Source organism: Hippocampus guttulatus, chromosome 9 (assembly GCF_054856545.1).
Source record: "Hippocampus guttulatus isolate MCC_2025c chromosome 9, RoL_Hgut_1.0, whole genome shotgun sequence".
In the NCBI taxonomy this organism is placed as follows: domain Eukaryota; kingdom Metazoa; phylum Chordata; class Actinopteri; order Syngnathiformes; family Syngnathidae; genus Hippocampus; species Hippocampus guttulatus.
This window is the reverse complement of record NC_141269.1, coordinates 16,512,943-16,535,971: the sequence shown is the minus strand read 5'-3', so window position 1 is coordinate 16,535,971 and position 23,029 is coordinate 16,512,943. Positions and strand designations below refer to the sequence as shown.

At 43.1% G+C, this 23,029-nt stretch overlaps 1 protein-coding gene across 5 annotated transcripts; it reads right to left on the bottom strand.

The window, feature by feature from the left end:
* Positions 1-414: 414 nt before the first annotated feature.
* On the bottom strand, positions 415-23,029 carry mafgb (MAF bZIP transcription factor Gb). Of its 5 annotated transcripts, XM_086120436.1 has the most exons (4): positions 10,696-11,689; positions 9,703-9,760; positions 6,121-6,186; positions 415-5,059 (listed from the first exon to the last, which is right to left on the bottom strand). In XM_086120436.1, exons 2-4 carry the CDS (start codon positions 9,730-9,732, stop codon positions 4,580-4,582), a joined length of 576 nt encoding a protein of 191 aa, XP_085976562.1. In that variant the 5' UTR covers positions 9,733-9,760; positions 10,696-11,689; the 3' UTR covers positions 415-4,579. The 5 variants fall into 5 exon arrangements, with proteins under 5 accessions (XP_085976562.1, XP_085976563.1, XP_085976565.1 ...); XM_086120437.1 differs by lacking the exons at positions 9,703-9,760; positions 10,696-11,689 and adding an exon at positions 22,825-23,029; XM_086120439.1 differs by lacking the exons at positions 9,703-9,760; positions 10,696-11,689 and adding an exon at positions 22,329-22,770.

Here is a 23,029-nt window from a genome sequence, read left to right as displayed (position 1 = left end):
GCCAATAATCAATAAATACATCACTGTGAGCGTGGTGCTGTGTATCATGTTTTTCAATTTTGATTTAAACTACTCTCAGGAATGCAATTTTATCTTTCACAATATTCTACTTCATGTGTTCGAGAATTACACTCACTGATGCACTTCTGGTGCTTTCTTACCGTGAACGGTAACATAATTCACTTTCAATCAACAGCTGCTGTCGGCTACAACTCACTCGCCGGCACTCCAAATGCGCCTTTGTTCTTTCATCTGAAGTGTTTCTTTTGGTCCTTTGCTTTTTTTTTTTTTTAAGGAATGACAGTGGGAGGGGGCGGGGCTATATGGCGTCAAAATTGTTTATCAAATCCAATTGGAAAAATATTTAATTTAATTTTACTCTGCTGCAATAACGATTCGAAGAGAGTTCAGACCTTTATTTTAAACCAAGTTTATTGGTCATATACAAAATAAAGTAAACTGTTTATTGACAAACATACAGTATATACATCAATACATTAAAAGAACATTAGACGGATGATGAAACAATTAATTCCATAATTACCAGTACCTTGTCATCATCACTTATGTATCTACAAAACAATAATTTAGTTGAAGATAAATACTTACAAAGACTGTCACATTTTCAGTATTTTCCCATAGAAAGAACAGTATAATAATTTATTACACCTCATACAGAAATACTGTAGTACAAAACACAATTTCTTATTACCAGACCTTTTCTGAACAAGCTGCATCATAGTCAAACAAACTCACTACTTCTCTTAACTTTATATCGACCATTATTTACTTTCAGACACAAAAATATCCCAGCTTTGATGTATAATTTGACCAAATGATCACCATTAGATAGGCATAGTTTGAAGGGCAAACACTCAACAATGGGATGAAAAAGAACTACAAAAAATATGGAGACATGGATTGATGCCAGTGCAGGGCCAACAGAAGCAAAACAAACATTAGTATTGATCAACACACCAAACAAACGATCAAAGGAATGTTTGGTTCGTTTACTCTCATTGATCAGCTTTGAGGGTGGGTGAAAAAGGCCTTTTCGTTTGGATGTGTGATTGACTACACAGGGAAATAAGTGTGTGACACCAATTGGCCCCGGCAGAATGATAAGAGGTTTTTGGTAAGCATTCATCAGATGTTTTGAAGGATGCCCCAGTTCATTCGGTCCGTAACGCATGAAAATTGCTCACTGTTATCATATTGGTCACTATTATCTATTTTTCTGTGTCATAAGATATTTATGAATATGATTCAGCAGTGGCTGTTTGATCTGATAATGAAACCTCTTTTCATTAGTCAGGCAAAACGTCTGCACAGGAAGCAGTAAAACATGCAAAGCTCATAAAATGTGTTACAGAAACCCTTTTTGATAATGACTAAAGGTCACTGTTTTCAGCTGACTTAATGTTTGGGTGAACTACATTCGAGACCAAGCGCACAGCTTCACACAGGAGGAAAAACACAACGACAAGAAGCGCAGTCTTTCAAACTAAAATGGATAGAAAAATAGTGGATTTTTCCTGTCTATGCACATTAGTAATACAACGATATGCTGGCAAGTCACAACACATAATCCAGAGAGAAACAAATAAACGGCAAAAACATTTGATACCCAGTCACATATTGCTAAACACTGTGAATATAAAGTCTTTAACCTTGCCACATCACACTGAACCTGAACAATTTGACACAAGCCACAATAGCAGTACAGCTCCTGTGTGACAGGAGTTCTACTTATGCCTTACACAGTTTGCATATTAAAAGACAACTAAACACCATCTTGACACTGTTACACTCACAACGTATGGTTTTCATCCTGAAGGTTGAGACAGTGTGTTTGCCATTGACAGTTTCAGCAAAGCATTGTCCTCCTTTTTTCAAAACAGAAGCGAGGACACCATATCAAACACAATGGTCAAAAACAGAATGAAGGCATTTAACAGGAGGCTCGAGACAGGGGGGAAACCCACACAATTACTAGGAAACAATACATTCAGAAAAAAAAAACAACAACAACTTATAAAGGTTACGAAACGTGTGTTTGTGTTCTGGGCCTTATTTGGTTCCAAATGAATACAATGTTCCCTCGCTACTTTGCGGTTCACTTATTGCGTATTCACTCTATCGCAGATTTTCATTTATGACCATAAATTCATCGATTGCAATCTAACCTCACAATTTTGCAGGTTTTCTCTCTATTTTTCTTCATTCTAAGTCAGACCAGTCAAAAAATGTCAACATTTTTTTTCGGGGAAATTTCTTTTACACCTTTAAAATCCTTGTTGTTGCTGTGTAAAGCACTTTGCACGACAACAACGAGGATTTAAAAGGTGCATTCATCCACCAGGACCTTTGGATACAATCTGAAGCATGATTCTAGTTAAGGTAAACCATTTTCGGAAAAATAATAAGATTGTACATAGTCATTAGACAACGTTCCGTCGTCCTTGCCTGCTGCTTTCAGAGCATACACCACTCACACATTTATTTATGAACGCAGCCTGCAGCTCTGTATTTATTCTTCATCTCGCATTTTTTAAAGTTACAGTTATTAAGTGTAACAAGTGTTGGAGGGTAGGAACCACGTGTGGGGGGCTTGTAACGGCTTAAAAAAGGTGTTAACTGACTCCTTATAAATGGAAGACTGAAAAAAAATCAAACATAAGATTAAAAATACCTACAGTAGAAGAAAATGGCTTCGCATCTGTCTTACTTTGAAGCATGTCACCCTTGCACACAGAGAGATTGGTCACTGTCTGCACTAACGAGAGCAGAACATAAGGCGGACATAGAGCTGCAGAATAAATAAATAAATAAATAAAAAATAAAAAGAGCTTCATAAAAACCAAAAGGGCAGATTATGGCCAGATGCTAGAACATGTTGAGATGGGCCTGGGCACACTGTATAACGAGAGAACAAGCACGGTTACCAGCTGTGTCATCATCACTCGCCCTGGAATCAAACAAGGAACAAAGTTGTACCCATCAAATACAGTGAAAGTTACACAGTATAGTTTCCCCATCACAACACACCACACACTAGTTCACGGCTACAAACACGTGCCTAGTCACTAGAGAAAGAACAAAGCTATTCAGGAGTTAAGCCACTTTTGGTACAATTGCAAAATAGATACTGTATATCAAACTGATTTTGTTACCTTATTTGTCACAGGTCAATACAAACAATGCAAAGCTAATTGTCTATATAAAATTGGAGACACTACCGTACATGGACAATGATTAATTCTTTTTTTCCCCCCCCTTTTTTTAAGAGAACACCACATAAGATGACTTTTTTTTTGTAAAGCTCGTGTCAGTGACGCCCCATTAAAGTGGATGCACATTAAAAAAAGAGAGAGAGAAAGAGAGAGAGGGAGAGAGAGAGAGAGAGAGAGAAATAATCATATCAGTTATTGGTTAAACTACTCTGAGATGGAGACTATACTGTTCACTGGCTTCATGGAGGTATCTTTCTAAAAAATAAAAATAAAAAAACTATTCAAATTAGTGAAATAAATCAATGAAATAAATTTGTAGATACAGCACATATAAGTGCAAAATCACATCAATTGTATTATTACTATTATTATTATTACTAGTGGCTACTACAAGCTCATAGAACGATGCAGCGTTAATTTTGTCATAGACATCCAGACGACACCGTTTATCCCATTGATCACAGGTACGGCACAATTATTATAACATAATAATTATACGCTTCAGCTTTTCTTCTTCTCCAAACATTTCAATTAGCAGATGCAAGGCACTTGCCCTTCCAAACGTTTTCAAATGTATACCCTACTTGGAGAGAATCATACACAAGATGTGTCAACATTTTTTTTGTATGTTTGTTTTCCCTTCTATTATATGTATTTTTCCACTAGGTTTTAAAGTCCGCCATCTGCTGGCTACCAGTGTAGACGTAGAAGCCAACAGGAACTGAACAAAAGGGAAGGGCAAATATGAATGAGAAGACTGTCAAAAAAAAAAAGAAAACTAAAGACAACTGACCAAACAGAACAAATACCAATGCAATCACGAATTTCACAGAATTCCTGATATTTAACAATTCACACACAGAGAATACAGTTTGAACCTCATGTGAATGACGACACGGTACAAAACGGTAAAAATACAGGTAACACAATTGCCTTTCAGATCTAGATTCCGTTGGACTGATATGAAAAAGTTGCAGCGAGATGGGACTCATCTGCAGCCAATTAAACTTGCGGGTCATATGAGATGGATGATCTATCAGATGATTCTGTCTCTCCATCCATCACAGAAATGTGCCATTACCTTCCGTTTGTTTAGCCACGGAATGGGGAAACATCAGGTCCTCATTTGGGTGATCAACTTCAAATTGTCCGATCCTTTTGTTAGCAAGTACTGACCAAATACTCGGCTTCCATCTCGCCCTTGACTGCGCTCGTGACCTGTGTCAAGTCAGTGTAGTGACACAGGCCACTGAGGCAATGAAGGAGGCGTGGCAAGCAGAGAAGAAGATATTCTTGGACGCAGCTGAATTCCATCCTGACACACCTTTGTCAATCGAAAACCTCCCTCAAGACCGCGCATCTGTTTTGGACTTGACTATTGTAATGACACTCGTCGCCGTTGCCGCCTTCCCGGGTATGAGTGGACCAATGACTGATGACGCTACCCCTCCTCCTCCCCCTCCAGCCCTGACTCCGACCCCCACATTGGGGCTTCTCGCCACAGTCCTGGCAAAGGTCTGTAAGGCCTCGTACTTGGACCTGAGAGCGTCCAGCTCCAGGCGCATGGAAGCGTTCTCATTGGCCAGTTTGTCCACTTCCTGTTGCAGCTGAGCCTTTTGCTTCTCCAGCTCTTCCTTCTGGGTAACTCTCTTCACCCGACAGCTGGCGGCGTAGCCCCGATTCTTCAGGGTGCGCCGCCGCTGCTTCAGTTGCAGGATCTCCTCCTTGGTGAGCCCCCGGAGATGCTGGTTAAGCTCCCGCACTGACATGGTCACCAGCTCGTCATCTGTCAAGCTGGTGCCATTCTCCCCTGGCTCTCGCTTCACCTTCATCAAGTGAGAAGGAATCAAATCAAATACAGCTCTGTCAGTCAAATGCAACAAAGTGAGTGGGCTACTTGGAGCCACGTACATATCGCGGCTCATCTTTTGCAGCCCCTGTGACATCCTAGCTTTTGAGGTGATTTGATTTATTTATTTTTAAAGTATGCAGCAGGGGTGTCCAAACTTTTTCATTTGAGGGCTGCATTCAGAAAAATGTAAGGAAGCCACTTTAACATTCTGACATAACAGCTTTCTGTTAAAGATGAGAAGGCAAATTGGGATTGTCCAAGATTTTGGGGTGGCCCACGGCCCTGTCCCCACTAGACTAGATCTACACCTGCAATGAAAAGTGGCCGAATGCCATCCACATTCAGAACCAAAACAAAATCAAACTGCAGTGACCCGACCATTTTTACAGCAGTTCTTTGAGGGTGATTCAACTGATATGTCCATAAATCGGACCTTGAAGTATGTGCTTCTAAAATTGAATTATCTTGATTCCCCAGTCTTTTGTGGAGAATTTGTATTATTATTTTAGTCATAAATAAAGTGGTTCCTTTGTATCTTTGCATATCTAGAAAACTGCACAGTATGTGAATCAATTTATTAGAAGAGGTGGCACCTATTTTTTGGACACTCTGCTTTCTCACTTTGTCCACCTCCTCCATCTTTTATTTGAACAAGCCTTGTGGGCCGTGTTAAGTGTCCTTTTTTAATGCCGCAGGCCACTGAAAAATTGGCTCGGGCCATAGTTTGAACATCACTGGTATACAGCGTAGTCTGAATTTAGAGTTGCCAGCATTCCTTGTGTTGCACGTTGTGCCGCAACGTGCAAGGCAGCATTGCGTTTTAGTGCATATTCATGCCATGTAATGAAGAGAAGATGAAGCCAAGCAAGTCCCCAGCTGCTGTGCAATGATGTCATATTATTTATGGCTATTGCCATGTTGCCTCAACGCTCAGCAATGTACTATAAATTCCGGCCGAATTGGGGTTTACTGGATTCCAGCCATACGGTGGAGAACCTGCCTAAACTGGACCACTTGGTAAATGTGCTCCCTCACCTTTAAGGCTTTATTTCCTTTGTTTGTCGTCGTCATGCCCCAGGAGCCTTGTTCTTCTGAACAGACCTGCACAAATGCAGAAAACATCATCACAGTTATCCACCTTTCATAAAAGTAAGAGCTTGATCAAAACACCTTAACAATTTTCACCAGTAAGTGTTGTTACTTGTGGATCACTACCCACCAGGTCAAGCACAGACAAACCAAATCCTATTGTGCTCTATGGAGGACTGGTGCTTGAATGTCAAAAGTTGCACGTCAATATCAGGTTGTGTGAGTGAAAGTGACACGCAATGTTTCTTAGAATTTCCCTGACTTCCTGTTTCTTGATCGTTACAGTGATAGTGCCCACTGCTTTTGTCAAGTTGAAGCGTTATTGGTTGGCTTCAGGCCAATCACTAACAAGTGAACTGAGAGAAGAGGAAGTGATAGAATTTGTGGGAAGGACTCCAGGGGAAAGCCAACTGTTTCAGCCTTTTACACTTTCATACACATACATACGCGCACGCCTGTAGCAGCACGCGAGAAAGCTGCACTTGACAGGAAGACAAATGTCTAACGGCAGAAACAAACACATGATGCATGTATATGGTTTACATGCAGTTGCTTAAACGTGGAAACAAAAGACAAAGGGCTGGAGATAGAAGTCAACACAGGAGTGCAAAAGATGACATCAGTCCACCGGGTGCACATTTCCACAAGGGGATGCTTTGTGTTGGGCTGTGCAAGTCTGTCTCTCATCTCTCAGACCTCTGTGTGTGCGTGTGTGTGTGTGTGTGTTAAAAGGTGTCTCTTGTTGCTGCTCTGACCTACGTGATCATCACGAGACTAGTCACGATGACTCAGCAGATTCCTCGCCTCACTCTCTCCTCCTGTGCCGTGCAAATTTCATCTCGCTTCTGTCACTTTCTAGAGGGCCGCCTTTTGCTGTTTAAATAAACACAATCCAGTGCACACAACACGACCAAACATGTGGGACTGTCATCAACACAGCTGCAGGTTGAGTAAAGCTTGAGTAAAAAAAAATGTTGCCTGCCAATGATTGGCAATCTTACAGATATGGTTTTTCAAGCATCTTTGGGTGTCCTGAAAAGTGCCACGCGTGTCATTTATTATTTCTATAAATCATTATCATTAGAAATTTGGCCTGGAAACAACGAGCAGTTTACTTCCCCCACAGCGCACCTCATGGGTCTGCGAGGATGCTGCAGCTCCAATAGTTAAAAATAGCAGTAGAACAGAGGAAATGTACATTATAAGCGCAGACGTTATATAGCCAGCACATATTAACGACACAGAAACCACAACTGCGCTGCCACTGCCACTATTACTTACGCCCATCGTAGTTTTAACTCTTTCCAACACATACACCTGCCACCAATATTATGACCACTTATAGAAATATTCTAATGTTTTGGTTACCTCATGAAACTACCTGAAAGAGCCAAAATATTGAACACACACTCAGGAGGATAAAGTCAAGCTGTACAACACAGCAAAGTACAACCACAACACTAAAGAAATAGCATGTCTCTCCGTGACGGTCAATCAAAACTGAGAATGAGTGTGTTTGAGAAAGGCATCATTTATGATATCTCGGTTGCTCTCTGGAATTGTGCTTGCAGTGTGCTCGGATGCATTGTACGCTCCCACAGCTGGAGGTGCATCATCATCATCATCATCATCATCATCATCACACAATAGGTGGATCAAAGACATGAAGACTAAGGGTGCCTTTGGGGGTGGGGGTGGTGAAAACAAGAGAAGCAAAAAAAAAAACGCGTTTTTACTGCCAGGCACAGGTTTATTTCCCCCGTGCCCAACCCCCAACCTCCATAACCCCCATCTACATATAAACAAAAAGCATGCCAACACATTCCCCCACCACCGTGCTCGGGGGGCACAATAATATCCACGCGTTCCACTACCAATACCCAAACGTGAAGATGCAGTCGAATTTCAAGCTGAACACAAAGCAAGCAACGTCGAGGAAACTGGAAGCTGACTATCCATATTGTGCCTTGACATCAGTGACTGAATGAGCCACATACAATGAGAAGTGGGGCACAAATACATGAATGTAATGAAGCTATTAGCACAGGAAGGTCCCTATCGCCACAGCAATGAGGACCACACCGTACTGCGCCGTATTTCCCCATGCACAGTAGTGACTGGGTGCAAGCATTTGCTTAACTACACAGAGAACTTGATGTCTCGGGGAAAGCGTTTGCTTGTGTGTGTAAAGGATGCATTTTTAAATACAAAATATTATTTATTCAAGTATACTACATGTCGAAAAATGATTGCTCTTAATTTTATGGGCATTTTTATCTCACAGGGAAGGAATCCACTTCAGCTTTTTGTGTAATCGCAACCAACACCAGCTTTACAGATACCATCTCTGGTCTGTAGGTGGCGTATGTTGTAAAGATGTCTGCCATGGCACAGGGTGATATCAGATGTTCTATGAAAGGTAATTATAGTGCGCCGCACCCAGTGCTAAACCGGGACATGATGTCATATAAGATACTGTATTTGAGCAAATATAGAATTTCTCACCCCCACAAAGGAGTTTTGATTTTCATTGCTATGTTGTTACTTGTTAAATAAATTAAACGAGAAAAAAGAGAGCAAAAAAAGCACATTTTTAACCCCCAATATATGCATGAACCTCACTGATAGAATGTAAAAAAAAAGGTGAGCATATTTCATTTTAAATGATTATTCACAATGTAGAAATATAGAAGACATAGAGTATGTATGATTGGCCCATGTGACATCCCTTATAATCTGATTTTAGTTTTAGGCCACAGCGCAGTGCATATAACATAAGCAGTTGACCCTAGAAGATGTCAGTACAACACATCTGCAGAGGAATATGTGTGCTCATACACACTCAATGATATTATTCATTAAGTATACTGTCGTAACTTCTTTCACGTGGGTACTGATATATGATCTGTCTTTGATTTCTCACATTCAGCCCAGGTTGAGGTGATTATAAAAAATATCATTAAGGAATGTATTTTTGTACCCAGCACAAGTCGAGCGCAAAGCGCAATCTTTCTTGGATTGGATTGGATAAACTTGATTGTCAAATGTACTGTATGCGTAACATACAGAACAGATGAAATTTCTTCCCTGTTTCACGGTGAAGTTTTCTTTCTTTTGGTATTTTCATAGACTTCTGGAGAGGTCTGGGGTCTACATGGTAGAAGCATAAATGGACTTACTGGAGTCCCCGCGGGAGATTGACGCACCCAAAATACATTAATAAGGAAATGCAAGAATATCTCCACCTACAAATTTTGTAAAGTTGGCCACTGTGAAGTGGGCACTTGGAGACTGCCGTCCACCTCAGACAGTGTGTAGGGGAAAAATAACTGTGCCTTGGGAGTGATTTTAAAAATATATTAAAGGGAAAGTCAAGTCAAACATTATCTTTACAATACTATGTTCTATGCTTCCCCCTTAGTTTAAACATGATGTTCTGATTAATATTGCGTTCATGGAAAAGGAATTAAGCAGAAAAATCCACCTGCAAAAATTGTATCCATCTGAGTCAGAGGGCTGCCGTTTTACCTTGTACTGCTGCTTACACCCTGATTCCATCACTGCAGCTCAGAATAACATGAGACACCTGTGTGATATAAAAGAAATAATTCACACATTTCAACCTATCATCCAACTAAATAGCAGAAAATATTTCATAGCCTACTTACGTTATAATTCCTACATGTGCCTTAATCTACTTTTAATATTTGATTATAAACACAACAAGCTAATGAATTGCTTTAGCCATGTTGTCAGCTCAACCAAAATAACTTAAGCCTTAAATTAGCCCATTTGCGCCAGGAATTACGTGGAAAACTTGAAGCTTACAATGAAATTCATCACAAGCCGATTATCGACAAACATTGAATGCTAGCAAATGTATACAATATGATATGTTAACAAGACTAGCTGCGATTTACCTGCCTCTTGAGATTAAGAGTATTCTTTCCTTCTAGTTTGTGGTCACATTTACCGTTAATGCCATCTACAATTGTTCTTTCTGCTGGGTTGTACAGAAAGTATCTCCATATTTCTTTTCTTCGTTTCAGACCACCAAGCCTTTTTGTTGACACTGCCGCCACGGTTCATCAATGAAAAGCGTGTCTGTGTATGTGACCCCAGACGTGTTGTGTTGTTCCAGTGTGTGCATGTGCCCTGTGTGCTGGTCAGGTGGTGAGCGTGACCAAAGGATAGGTTGCAGAAGCATCGCTGATATTTTTTGAGAGACACATTACATGCACAATAGGATGAGATGACGTGCATTTTGAATGTCTGACAGACCACGGTTAGCCTCGTCCAGTCTCATCTCGTCAACAAAAAACTCACGTCACGTCATATTTTAGTCATCAAAGAGCCATGTTTAGCTCGTCATCGTCTCATTAAAAAATGGGCACTAACTAAATAATTTCGTTATCATCATTGTTGACAAAAACAGCACTGCATTACACCACCTGCGCGGCAACTTAGACAGACCAGTGGTGTAAAGTTGAGTGTACATGAAGCCACCACATTGACACTTACGCCGGGGCAGTGGAAAAGAAAACGGCCTCAGTTCACCAGAAAACCCAGCAACGTGCAACGCAGTCTGCCAGATTCACACGCTAAAGGAGGCCCGCTCCTGCAGGAAGATCAAGATATGCCAGTTTTTAGGCTCAAGTGCAAGTTCGCTGTCTACAAAAATAGAGCCCTTGGGGTAGAAATGCAAATAACAGATACATAGCCTTGCAAATATCAATCACAAGTACTGCACACAAAAAAGAAGCTCTATTTTTATTGACAAAAAAAAAGCTGCCCCGCAGCACAAAACTGTCTTGGACAGCAAAGGTCCTGTGTAAGTCACCCAGGTTAGAGATCACCTTCTGGGCAAAGGTATCGCCATTCATCTCGGGCTTGCCAGTGGCGTCCTTCCCAAAGTACATGTGGGGTGCTTGCGGTGCTGTGGTCAATGCCGCGGCCATTCTCGCTACAACAGAGCTTTTCTGCTGTGCTAGGCTGTATTTTTATGTGGCCACAGAAAGAACGCTGACGACTCAAGAGCGGACCTGCTTATGGTTACTGCTGAAAGACAGCACACACACGCGCGCACACACACACACACACACACACACACACACACACAGATGACATGCTGTAGAGATGGCTAAAACACAAGCAGAGATAAGACCGTGAGCGTGAGGAGAAAAGCGGTAAGAGAGGAGGTGATGCTGGAGGAGGAGGACGGAAAGAATGCTGACGTCTCCAGAGCTGATTAGCACTACAGCAGAGACATCACACCCACAGCTGAGGAAAATGCTGAGTATGGAGAGAGGACGGGCTGGGGGGGTGCAAATGACAAGGGAGACAGAAAAGAACTTGAGCGGGGGGTGGGGGTGGGGGGGACATAGGTGGAGATGGAGGGATGGGACGGCAAGGGAGGAGAGGAGGAGGAAGAGTGGGTGGGAGGGTGTTTGGGTGAAAATGCATCCTCAACACATTTATAAGAGCTTAGCTGTTGGGCATGGAGGTGGGTGGAGGGAGGATAGAGAGAACACCAGTGAGGGCGGGCGGTGGGGGGGGGGGGGTATTGGGGTCGGGTAGAAAAGAACTGAGCTCAGCAACGACCATGGCTAAAAGCTCCAATTAGAAAAGTTCTGAAGCTGATCCAATGCAACGAAACAACTGCTAACCATCTGATCCACACATCCACACATAGTCCTGGACCAGGTGAAACAGTTTTCATGCTAAACAGACAGCAAAAGATGAAACACTTTTCATGTAGTGCAGAGTGAAGGCACCGTATCTGTGTTTGCACAGTAAATGTGTGTATATGTGTGTGTGTGCATGTGCGCGCGTGCATATCTTCCTCAGACGGCAGCCTAATTAATCTTTGAGAAAAACCTTTTGCGCCAGACCAATAACAACACGGAGAGGAATTTCTTAGAAAGCGACTTTCAGCTGGTGTTTGTGTCCCCGCCCACACACACACACACACACACACACACACACACACGAATAAACCCGAGGGCGTGTGCGTGCGCGTGGATGCACGCAAGCACAAACAAGTCGACACCGAGAATGATTAAGAATAGCTTGTTAGGGTAATGCAGTGGCAAGTCTATATTTAGTGAGTAATCCCAGCATAACAACATGTTTAACTCTGCCGGCGAGGTGACCCGGCCATCACTGAAAACAGGTGACAACAGTTAGTGGAGTAGGACACAGGTGACAACAGGCAAATGTAGAGAATTACAATTCCTACAGCTCACCTTGCCGATGAAAAGAGGAAGCAAAACTTGGCCGTCATTGATCTGCAGTATGCGGGCAGTGAGTGTTGGTAAATAATTAACGTTGAGCTCTGACTTCGGAATCTTATCGGTGATAATGGCAACCTGTGAGAGAGGGAGTGGCCTCACCACAGAGATCATGGCAAGACCGAGGAGGCGAATACAAAGGAGTACACTTTCTCCGCATGTGTTAGAATGTGTGTGCAGAGTGTGAAATAAGCGTGATGAACTGGGGAGAGGAGCGGAAGCCATGGAGAACATATAGGGACAAAGAAGACTCTTGTCCCATCAATGACGAGATTAGGAAGACAAAGTAAACGGACAACAAAAAGAACTACAATTTTATTTGAAAGTTCGCTTGAAGCTTGATTTCAATTCAAACGTCCCATTCTGTCAAATATTCATTGAACAATTTGCTTATTAGAGTGATGTTCTCAAACTACTGTCACCTCGAAATGAAGTTGGTAACAGAGAAACCCCAATAGAAGCAACAGATCCCCATATTATGTTCAACACTGTATTAATAACAAAAGAAATATCAATTAACTGACAGTGTCGGTCAAAATTTAGATCAAAATTATCCATCAGTCTGTTTTCTACAGCATTTGTCCTCTGCCCGGAGCTGTCACTCATGGTCGAGTATTTAGAGTGTCTAAATGATCCTAGGCGCTGTTGTCTGGGGTTTTATGCCCCTGGCAGGGACACCAAGGGCAAAAAGGTCCAAGAGAAAGGACCAGAAAAAGCCACAATGATGACTTCGGTTTGCCTTGCTGCGATGCGGGGCACCAGGGCCATCCCTGCAGCCAGGTTCACTGGCGAGCGCCTGGTGGATTGGTCTTCTCTACACCAGAGGTCCCCAACCGCCGGTCCGCGGCCCGGTACCGGTCCGCAGGGCATTTGGTACCGGGCCGCACAGAAAGAACTTGCCTTAATTCCGTTTTATTTATTTCGGAATACGAAAGATGTTTTATTTTGAAAAATTACCGGATTCTCCGTTACATCCGTCTGTGTCACGCTTGACGTGTGTCAAGTTATGGCTGAATATTCTGAGATCGCCACAATAACACTGTTGCTATTTCAGACATGCTACCTGTGTGAGGCGGGGTTTTCTGCAGCAACGGCGACTAAAACAAAATTACGAAGTAGACTGGACATAAAACACACACTTGAGGTGTCATTGTCTCCTATTACCACGAGATGGGACCGTCTGGTTGCAGAAAATCAAGCTCGGGGCTGTGGTGAGTCGTCATTTTCATGCACTTTGAATTTGCATTGTATCGTATTTTGAAGGCATTAAACATGACCATCGCGATATGAGTGTTGCGGCCAGATTAGACGCTCCTTGTGTTTATTATTATATTTCGAAAACACCACCGTTTTCATCCAGCTCATACCATATTATTTTGTCGTATTATTTCCGCCACACCTTAAATGCCGGTCCCTGACAAATATTGTCTGACATAAACCGGTCCGTGGGGCAAAAAAGGTTGGGGACCCCTGCTCTACACCCATGCGTCCCGGGCACAGCCCAAAGAGGTTGCACTGCTCACCCTTGGCATGGGCTTAAAACCAGTTGGAGGGGCCAAGGGAGATATAGTGAGCTTGGTGTCGACCTTGGCAGTCCAATCCCCGCTTAACAGAAGCTGGTTTGCGGTAGGTTGAATACTACATATCTGGGAGGGAAACAACCTGAGTTGGTGTATGAATTGGAGAAGTTCAGACTAGACCAATCTCCTAAACAGAGTCCAGCGAGTCCCTTATGCTTTCGCTATGTAGTCCACATCCCTTTGTAACATTGAATTTAAAGGGAATGACGAGGGACGCTTCCATTGCTGGGAAACAAGCCTGCTGTGTTCACTCCCATATCATCACAAACGCCCTTTTCTACATGCGCACATCTCTGAAAATACCAAAAGACAGAAAACTCCACCGATGTGCGCAATTAGAACGCACTTTGTGCTCGACTTGCTCTGGGCATGAAAAAAGGGCCCATCGAGTTAGAGCGGGCCATATTCCTTGCCTTCACTGTTGAGGCGAGCTTGTAAGATAGTCAGGGGCTGTTGTGGCAGCAATCCCCAAAACTGTTGGTGAACACCCAATGAGGAATGCGATCAAGCTCAAGGAGCCCTATTGGGCCTTTTTGGGCTGTGGCTCTCAGGAGGCAGGTGATGGGTACTGGCAAGACAAGCAGAAAGCATTTTCTTGGCCGCTGAGTCAAAAACATGGCCTTGGGGGCGTGTTTGGTGAGAAAAATGTACTTGCGCTGTCTCAAAATTTAGGGGCGAAATGCTATTCACGACAGTCTAGAGCCCGGAAGGAATAAGACCAGTGGCTTGTGCGCTAGACACACGCTAAGTCCATAAGCAAACACAGTGCTGCTCAGCTTCTGAAGAGCCAAGTCATGGCTCCTTGTGGTTCAAACGCGACGTCAGGCAGTTTATATAGAGCCTCTGCCAAGCTCTTCAGATGGAGTCAAAGCAATAACAAATGCCATGATTACAGTTTTTACATTGTTGCGCTGCTGGACTTGTCTATATTGTAAATTTCCTCAAAATGAGATCAACTATATTTAAAATTTTGTTTCATACTAGACACATTTTTAAAATGTTCTTGTTTGTTTTGCATTTTTTCCCCTTTACTGTATCAAATGTGAGGCAATAGTCTTAAACCAAGTTGCGTACCAAATCCCCGAAGTATAGCTAAAACTGTGAAGTGGCCCGCCATGAAAACAAGTCTGACACCCTTGATTTAGTCTTAAATGAACCAAACAAGCGTGTTTTTGGAATCTGGGAAGGCTGATGTTTTAACCACTCGATCACTTAGCTGCCCCTCAGTTAAAATCTGTGACAGTAACAAGTGCACATTATATCTCCACCAAGCTTATGATTGAATTGACAGTGTGCTAATTGCATTCATGCGTCAGCAAATTTTAGCTAGCACTTTGTGACAACATTGCATTAAATGCAACCTTTCTGGCTTTTTGTGACACATTTCAAGTCCTTCTTGTCTTGTATGTAAGGTGGCATACAGTATATCAGCAATGACTAGCACAAAGAACGTTGGCGAGAAAGTCCATGCCTCAGTTGGGCACTAATTTATGTGTTTAAGCTGTCCAGACTGACCAAACATGGCACAGGCTCCCTCTAACGTGACCTCAGTGAGTTTGGTATTAAATTAGATCGTAAGTGAAGTACTTGAATTGTACGTGAGGAGGATTACGGTACGTAAATTCTACATAAGCTGCATCCATTCGTGTTCTCTGCCCCTTGTCCTCATTAGGGTCACCGGTGAGCTGGAGCTTAACCAAGACGACTTTGAACAAGAAGCAGGGTTCACCCTGGACTGGTTTCCAGTCGCAAGTCAACGCATTGCTGTGTGTGGCAAATGTTTTCTCACGCTGTCATCGGCATTACGGCCGCCTACAGGACAAGAGTGGAACAGTATTGCCTCACACCTCAAGCGTAAACGGGACACATTTTGATTGCCTGGCTTTGGGGCAGGTATTCTGCTAGCCAGTGAATGTCCAGAAATCTCGGAAGAATCGGTTCCTCGAGACTTTAAACAGGGTTATCTACATGTGCAAGATGGTTAAGTGTGTATACGCCAATGATTGTGCACAGTGAGTTATTAAAAGTGAGGGAAAAGTCCTGGCGTCAACACGTTTTTTTCCCATTGCAGGTAGTAAGTCGGAGTGTGATGACTTTTTTTTCCCAACACAAGCAAAAAAAATTGCATCGTCAGACTGTTGAGCCCTGGCTTTGCTGTTTATTTATATATTTATTTTTTGTTGGGGGGGGGGGGCATCCTGGTTCTCATTTAGCATTGTACAAATAGAGAGGCCACAAGGAAAACATTAGTGCCAAGTAAAACCATGTCAGGTGCCATTCATCCACGATTATGTGCATCCAAACAAAAACAATTCAATAGAGCAATGTAGTATCACCAGAAATCTGACAATAACATTTCATAATCTTAGCCCAAAGGTATACTGTATGGAGAACAGTATAGTATTCTGCCGATCCTAATTGTCACTCTTTTGGGATTCCAAGGACAAATGTAATATTTTCTCCTTGCTCCATATAGGTTATAATGTATGTCGTCCATTCTTCTTGCATACAGCAAGTTAAAGGATGCTGGCTTGTGACAATAAAAGCAAAAACTGCCTACTCAGATTGCATGAAGTCGGGTAAGCTTATGCACGCACTCATTTGTGCAATTATGACATCCTATTATTACACTGCTGTAGAACAGAGCTCCCAGTAGAGTGTTGAAGTGCATCTGTCACTCTGTGCTCTCTGTTGACAAGTGTGCACACGGTTCTGAAATAGAGCACACGCTCATTTCAGAAAGCATACACACGAGCGTTGAGTTTGTAGCTGGCCTTGTGAGCCCTGAGCTTCATGGTCATCGAGAGGCTACGGTTCTAGTGAAGTCCTTTGCATGTCGCAATGGATTAAAACAAAAAAATTACATTAAAATAAATAAAAAATCCTGCGCCCATCCAATTTCTATATCATTTCTCTTATTGTGGCGGGGATACTGGACTGGTTGCCAGTCAATTGCAAGGCACATATGGACCATTATTTCACTGTGCTGCTCTACTCAAATCGATTACTGTACTATATAATAAGAAATACTTAATTTGAGTCATTTTAATGATTAGGCATGTGAAGTTTGGTGTGTGTCGCCCATTAAGTTCAATTACATCATAATTGTTAAGGTGATACAAGCATAGAACGGTACAAGTTGACCAATTATATTTGTTGCCTATAATAAGACCGTTTTCCACAGAAGGTAGCTGCTAAGGTAAACTATGACCAAACAAACACAAAACTTTGCATCTTCTTACTTTTGTTTTGCAATTGGGCCTTGGCTGGATCAGCTATTGTACAGTATATTTTTTTTTTAAACAAGTGACACCAAGAGATGTCAATGCCAAAATGAGCTATTCACATGTATTCCCATTCAACAAGATGCAACAACATTTACGAACCACAGATGCCAAAATGTCTTTGCAACAATTAAGAACGTGCTTTGTTGCAAGCTTATATCTGCTTTCCACAAAACCCGCAGGAGCTGCTGGGAAACGTGAAGACGATGATGCTTCATGTGATGCGCATGTTTATCTTTTCTTCACTCGCTGAACTTGATACCGTGTGTGTGCACACGTTTCCAAATCAGTACGGTTCATGAATTCCAACGGCAATTCTGGTATCGTCACACTGCAGTCAGAAATGCGCAAGATGATGCAACTGGAAGAAAACCGCTCATACAGATTCTCTGGTGACCAACACCTTGCATCTCAAACGCTGCGCGCCATTCCTAATACTTCAACATGGCACGAAAAACAAAAACTCACAATGTGGTTTTGAGCACTTTAGTGTGCGAACAAGGTGTCGCCTCATCAAAGAGCTCTATCTAGAGTGAGCGCTGGAGCCCTTGGAAGGGAAACATTAGAGGCATAGGGCATAAATCGTGTAATTACTGATAAATATGAGCTGCTTTGTCCTGTCGGTGCTTGAATCGGCCACAATCATTTCAGCACTGACGGCTGGATCACGAAAACAAGTGTCATAAACTCAACTAAAACACCATTCCATTTTCCAATTCGCTTTAGTTCATGTTGAATTTGACCCCCCCCCCCCCCAAAAAAAACATTGTTGTCTCCTCCGGGAGGTAAACACCTTTAGACACTTCGGAGTTTGGGCTAATTTAACACACGCAGTAAGCAGAAGCAACATACGCTGATTTTTAAAAAAACATCTGTGGAGCCTAGAGATGATTATGCACGAGATCTGCTTACACCATATTTCATCATTACCACTGAGGGGGAAAAAAAAAACACTCAACTATTGATCTGCCCAACTGCTTCCCCCTCACATACTCCCTGTGCTTCTTCTGTCTTACATTCTTCTTCTTTTGTTTCCACTTCACTCACAGTAGACCTTTCCGAAATCGAGCCTATAGAAGCAAAATAAATAAATAAGGATCCTCAACACACACATGCAACCATTAAAATTGGCCAATGCACTCATCGAAGGTGAAAACAATATTCGGAGAAATCCATTCTGGCGGCTCTGCAATATACTCGATCTACTTTGTCCCATTTCTTCTTTCCTGGAATACACGAGAGCGGACGGATCCAAACTGAAAAAAAAATATCTTTGTAAACAAACATTGTTGCACCTCCATATCAGCAATCTAGACCCCGGAAGAAAAAGAACATATAAGATGAGAAATGTAATGTTTGTGTCGGTAAAGAAAGTGAAGGGAAGTCAAATGCTGGCCAATATTTCCATGACCGAAGAGTCACATTCATTTCTACGTTTGTTACGGTTCGTTCCTAGCGATCAACAGCAAACACACAGCTTGGTTTCCATCAAACACCTAATACATGGGCCACACTTTTGAGGTGCGAGAATCCTATTAAAAGGTATGAAGTAGTTTCCTCTCCACACAGTTACCGTGAAATCCACTGGTTTGTATTATTTCAGCAGGGCAGACATGACGTACAAACTGTCATGATCCTGTTCTGTGCGTATCTTCAGCAGGTGGCAGAGGAGGGCCTTCCCTCCAGCGTGCACACCTGCTGCCATCTGGTCATCATGTTAGCCAAATTAGACGGCCAAAATCCCATGTCTCTGTCAGATTATTGACCTTGTTACTGTTCTTCCTCAAGTGTTGCTTTCTCGACCTCTCGAATCATTCAGTTCGTTCCCAAACTGTGTCATAAACACGGCAACACTGGTTTCCACGTGGTTGATTTCCATTCACCTTTGACAAAAAACATTTTTCAAAATGCTGTCAATTTGTTATCATCGTAAAAATACATCTTTGGACCATCTGAAGACAAAGACAATGACCTTCATTTTTAACATTCAAAACAATCAGTGCGCTTGATAGAAACCTGCTCTGGTCTTGCCTGAAGAGGCAACAAAAGTGGAATCACAACTTCTGGGGCTGTAATCACACAAAAACACACAGAGGACCAACTGTCATGTGTCTCACGTCACGTGAGCTTTGTAACTCATAGTAGGGCTTTAGCCCATGAGATGTGTTTTGCTTTTGCTATTTGTGTGTGTTTTTCTTTTTTTTTGGGGGGGGGGGTAGCACCTCCACCACAGAAGTGCACCAGTAATCCTAAAGAAAAAGTATCCTGATGACCTCACAACCTGAAACGAAACTTATTTCTGAAAGTGGAACATGGGTCCGTAGTTTACTTTATTCAATGTTTTCAACTGTTATTTTATTGTGTTTATTTATGTGATTTCATTTTTTTTCCCGCATTTATTTTGCTCATCTGAGACAAAATATCCATTGCTGTGGCAGTTTTTTTAAAAACCCAAATTAATAATAAACCAGATGACACTCAGGGTAAATAACCATGATGCTAGTAGGCTTAATGATATACAGTAATTAGTATCTCACTTTCTCTCAATTATGTCATTCAGCCCCAGTTCTCAACACCGCTACAATAACTTTATCGTAGGTCTATGAATAATTAGTACTGAATAGAATTAGCCGAAATACAGGTCCCCAAAATCACATTTTGGTCCGGGCCCCATGGTCGGTTTGTAGATGTCTCTTACACACAAAGTCACACGCGGCTCGATCTTAGTATCTAAGTGCATTTCCTGCTTACTCTGTTCACCCTCTCGCTCTCACACGCACGCGCGCGCACACACACAGACACACACACACACACACACACACACACCGGAGCAAGCACACAAGTCAAAGAAACTCGCTGTGGTAAGTAACAAGTGAAAACGCCATCTGTCAAGCGAGGGAGCATTTGCTTTGCCTCAGCATTTTCAGGGGAATGCCTTGAAGACAAAAAGGTCCTTGTTCTCAATCTCTTCGCAAATCCTATCTCTCATTCTTCCTTCATCCCCCTTGCTCCACGCGCCTTTGCCGCCGCTCCGCCACCATCAGCAAAGTTGCACACATAAGCATTGGTCAGCGTTCAATTACTGTGAACACCAGGGAAGGATGGGGAAAGTACTTGACAGAGAAATGCACTTCAAGCACTGATTAAATACTGATACCAAGTATAAAAAGCTTAGCCCCTAGTTTGTGTGTGTGTGTGTCTGTGCGTTGTGTGTATGAGTGAGTCGGGGATGGGGGGGCTTTTCTATTCAATACTGATACAACTATTTCATCATTATGACCCTCTATTACAGTACTTGCCAACTTGCTTACTACATACTTTTGATACACTCCGCAGAGTGCTGACTCTAACTAAAGCTGCTGATTTGGAATCATTAGGGGGTGAAGTTTCAGTTTTCTTGGGTCCACAGAGCTTCCCTATTACTCTTGAGTTGCAATGCGCATAGGTTGCAACCAGTCAGCAGGTAATGTAATAATAAGGCAATGAGGAGGAGAGTGCCTCCGCTTGCAACAACCAAGAGATAATCGCTTTATATGTCTAGTTATTTAATTCTTCATTTAGATACAGTGTATAACCATCCCGGCTGGGTTAATGAACTCCATTAGCCATCCATCCATTTCCAAGAATGGTTATCCGTTTCAGGGTCACAGAGAGCTATGCCAGATGACTTTGAGAGAAAGGCAGACTACAACCTGGACTGGTCATCAGGCAGTCTCAGGACACAAATAGCGGCAGACGGCTATTCACACTCACATCACGCCACCACTGGGTGGGAATTGAATCCAATTGACAGTAGCGGGAGGATACCACTAACCCATCAGTAACGTGAGCTTTTTCATATTATGTTTAATATGACAGGCACGGCTGTACATGGGAGCTTGTGGGAACCAATCTATTTCACTTAATGCAGTGGTTCTGAAACATTTTACACCAAACACAACCTCAAAAATGAATTAGCACCAACAAGTGCTGCAACATTATCACGGACATTAAAAGACTTTGGCGTGCTTGGCCCAAGTGTTCATCAAAACCAAGTTTTACTCCTATTAAGAATTTCATATGATTGCAAGGCATTGTAACATGATGCACATTTTGAGGATTAATATTGCACAAAACTGTACTCAAATAATGACGACATTGAAATGTAGTGCACATAAATGTGAATTCAAAAAAGGTATCTTAATAAATGTTGAAAAAAAACATCTTCAAGATTGAATGCAAATTTTCTGCACTTCAAAGTTAAACATAACTGAACATGATTTAACAAGTGTAACGTATGAGATTTCTATCCAGTTTGTACATTTAATTCAGGGATGCTTTCGCATACCACTACCACACTTGTGAGAATCACTGACTCTATTTGCATTGATTTACTCCAAAAATAATGAGGTCAGCCCTCTATGCTTGCAACCTATCACCACATCCCATGATAGTTAAGTCGTGCCAAAAAAAATTCAAACGTAAAACATGCACCTTAATGGCTCCACAAAGGTCGGTAAACACTGACATTAAATCACTCATACTTCTGAATGTCGCTTGCCGCAAATAAGCCTCACAGTCCTCATGGCGATGGGCGGGCGCACTTGTTTGCGAGGCCCCCCAATCGAAGGCGAGCGCTTTCCCCTCGCTTAGACCTTTGTCCGCCCGCCTCCCGCCGGTGCCATGTTGCCATGGCTCCTCGGTACCTCTCCGTGAACCTTCATTAAATCACCAATCGGTGTCAGAAGGCGCGAACCGAACCGAACGAGACAAGGAGAGGTGTCGCCACAGCGTTTCGTTCAGCATTCCTCCGGGTGGGAGAAAAGGCCCGTCGGGGGGCACAAAGCAAATGTCAAAACAACACGCGCGCGCGCGCGCACACAATTCAGCGAGCGCCGCTCCGTGGCTCTCTCAAGCTAATCGCTGACAGACTGCGTTCGCTTCCGCCACGGATTGAATTCAAAGTGTCAAACCGAGCAGGATACAAAACAGCTGAGCGTGTGCGACTGCGCGTCGCGTACCTGCGAACGAGCGCTGGCCACGCAGCCGCTTTCAGCACCTCCGCGCGGGGACAGTCGGCGAGGCGAGGCGAGTTCCTCGCTCTCCGTCTTCCGACTTGTTACTTAGCACATTCCCCGACTTTCCCACTTAGAGGCTGCGACACACGCCTAATGGCGAGCAGACAGGCGACACTTCCGCCGACCTTTGCTGTCAACGTGCCCTAGCTCGCCCCTCTCATTCCGACACATGGCTTCTTCTTTCCAAGGTTGGCCGTCACCTCGTGCACATCGCGCTCCCCCTTTGTCCGTATTGTGGAATCACCGCTCAGACCCGCTCGCTCGGTCCCGACTGGACGACGAGCGGGCGGCCAGCCGGCTCGTGATGATTCAGCGCTTCTACGGGGGCGGGGTGGCTTTTAAAACAACAGCTCGACGCCGCGCGCACTCAGCGAAACAAGGCCACTTTTATTCAGCACTTTGTGGAGATTTCAAGTTGGGATTTGGACTGCTGACTCACCAGAAGTGGAAACCGGACCGGCGCCGTCCGTCCGCCCCCGACCTTCGATGGCCGGCGTTGGCCGACGGTTGGAGGTGCTCAAGTGGTTGCGGGGCGAGAAGGACGGAGCAACGTCTGGCGCCTCTCCTTCGCTTGACGCCTTGTGGCACCGTCTGTGTGCTCTATCCACTCCTTCCTCGCTTGTTTCGGTCTGGCACAGGCGAGA

Excerpts from the sequence above, each read along its gene's own strand:
- mafgb (XM_086120435.1), bottom strand. The coding sequence starts at position 9,732 with ATGGAATCAGGGTGTAAGCAGCAGTACAAG. Across the intron at positions 6,187-9,702 it reads GGTGTAAGCAGCAGTACAAG|GTCTGTTCAGAAGAACAAGG; the intron begins GTAAAACGGCAG and ends GCATTTGTGCAG. Across the intron at positions 5,060-6,120 it reads AAGGAAATAAAGCCTTAAAG|GTGAAGCGAGAGCCAGGGGA; the intron begins GTGAGGGAGCAC and ends CACTTGATGAAG.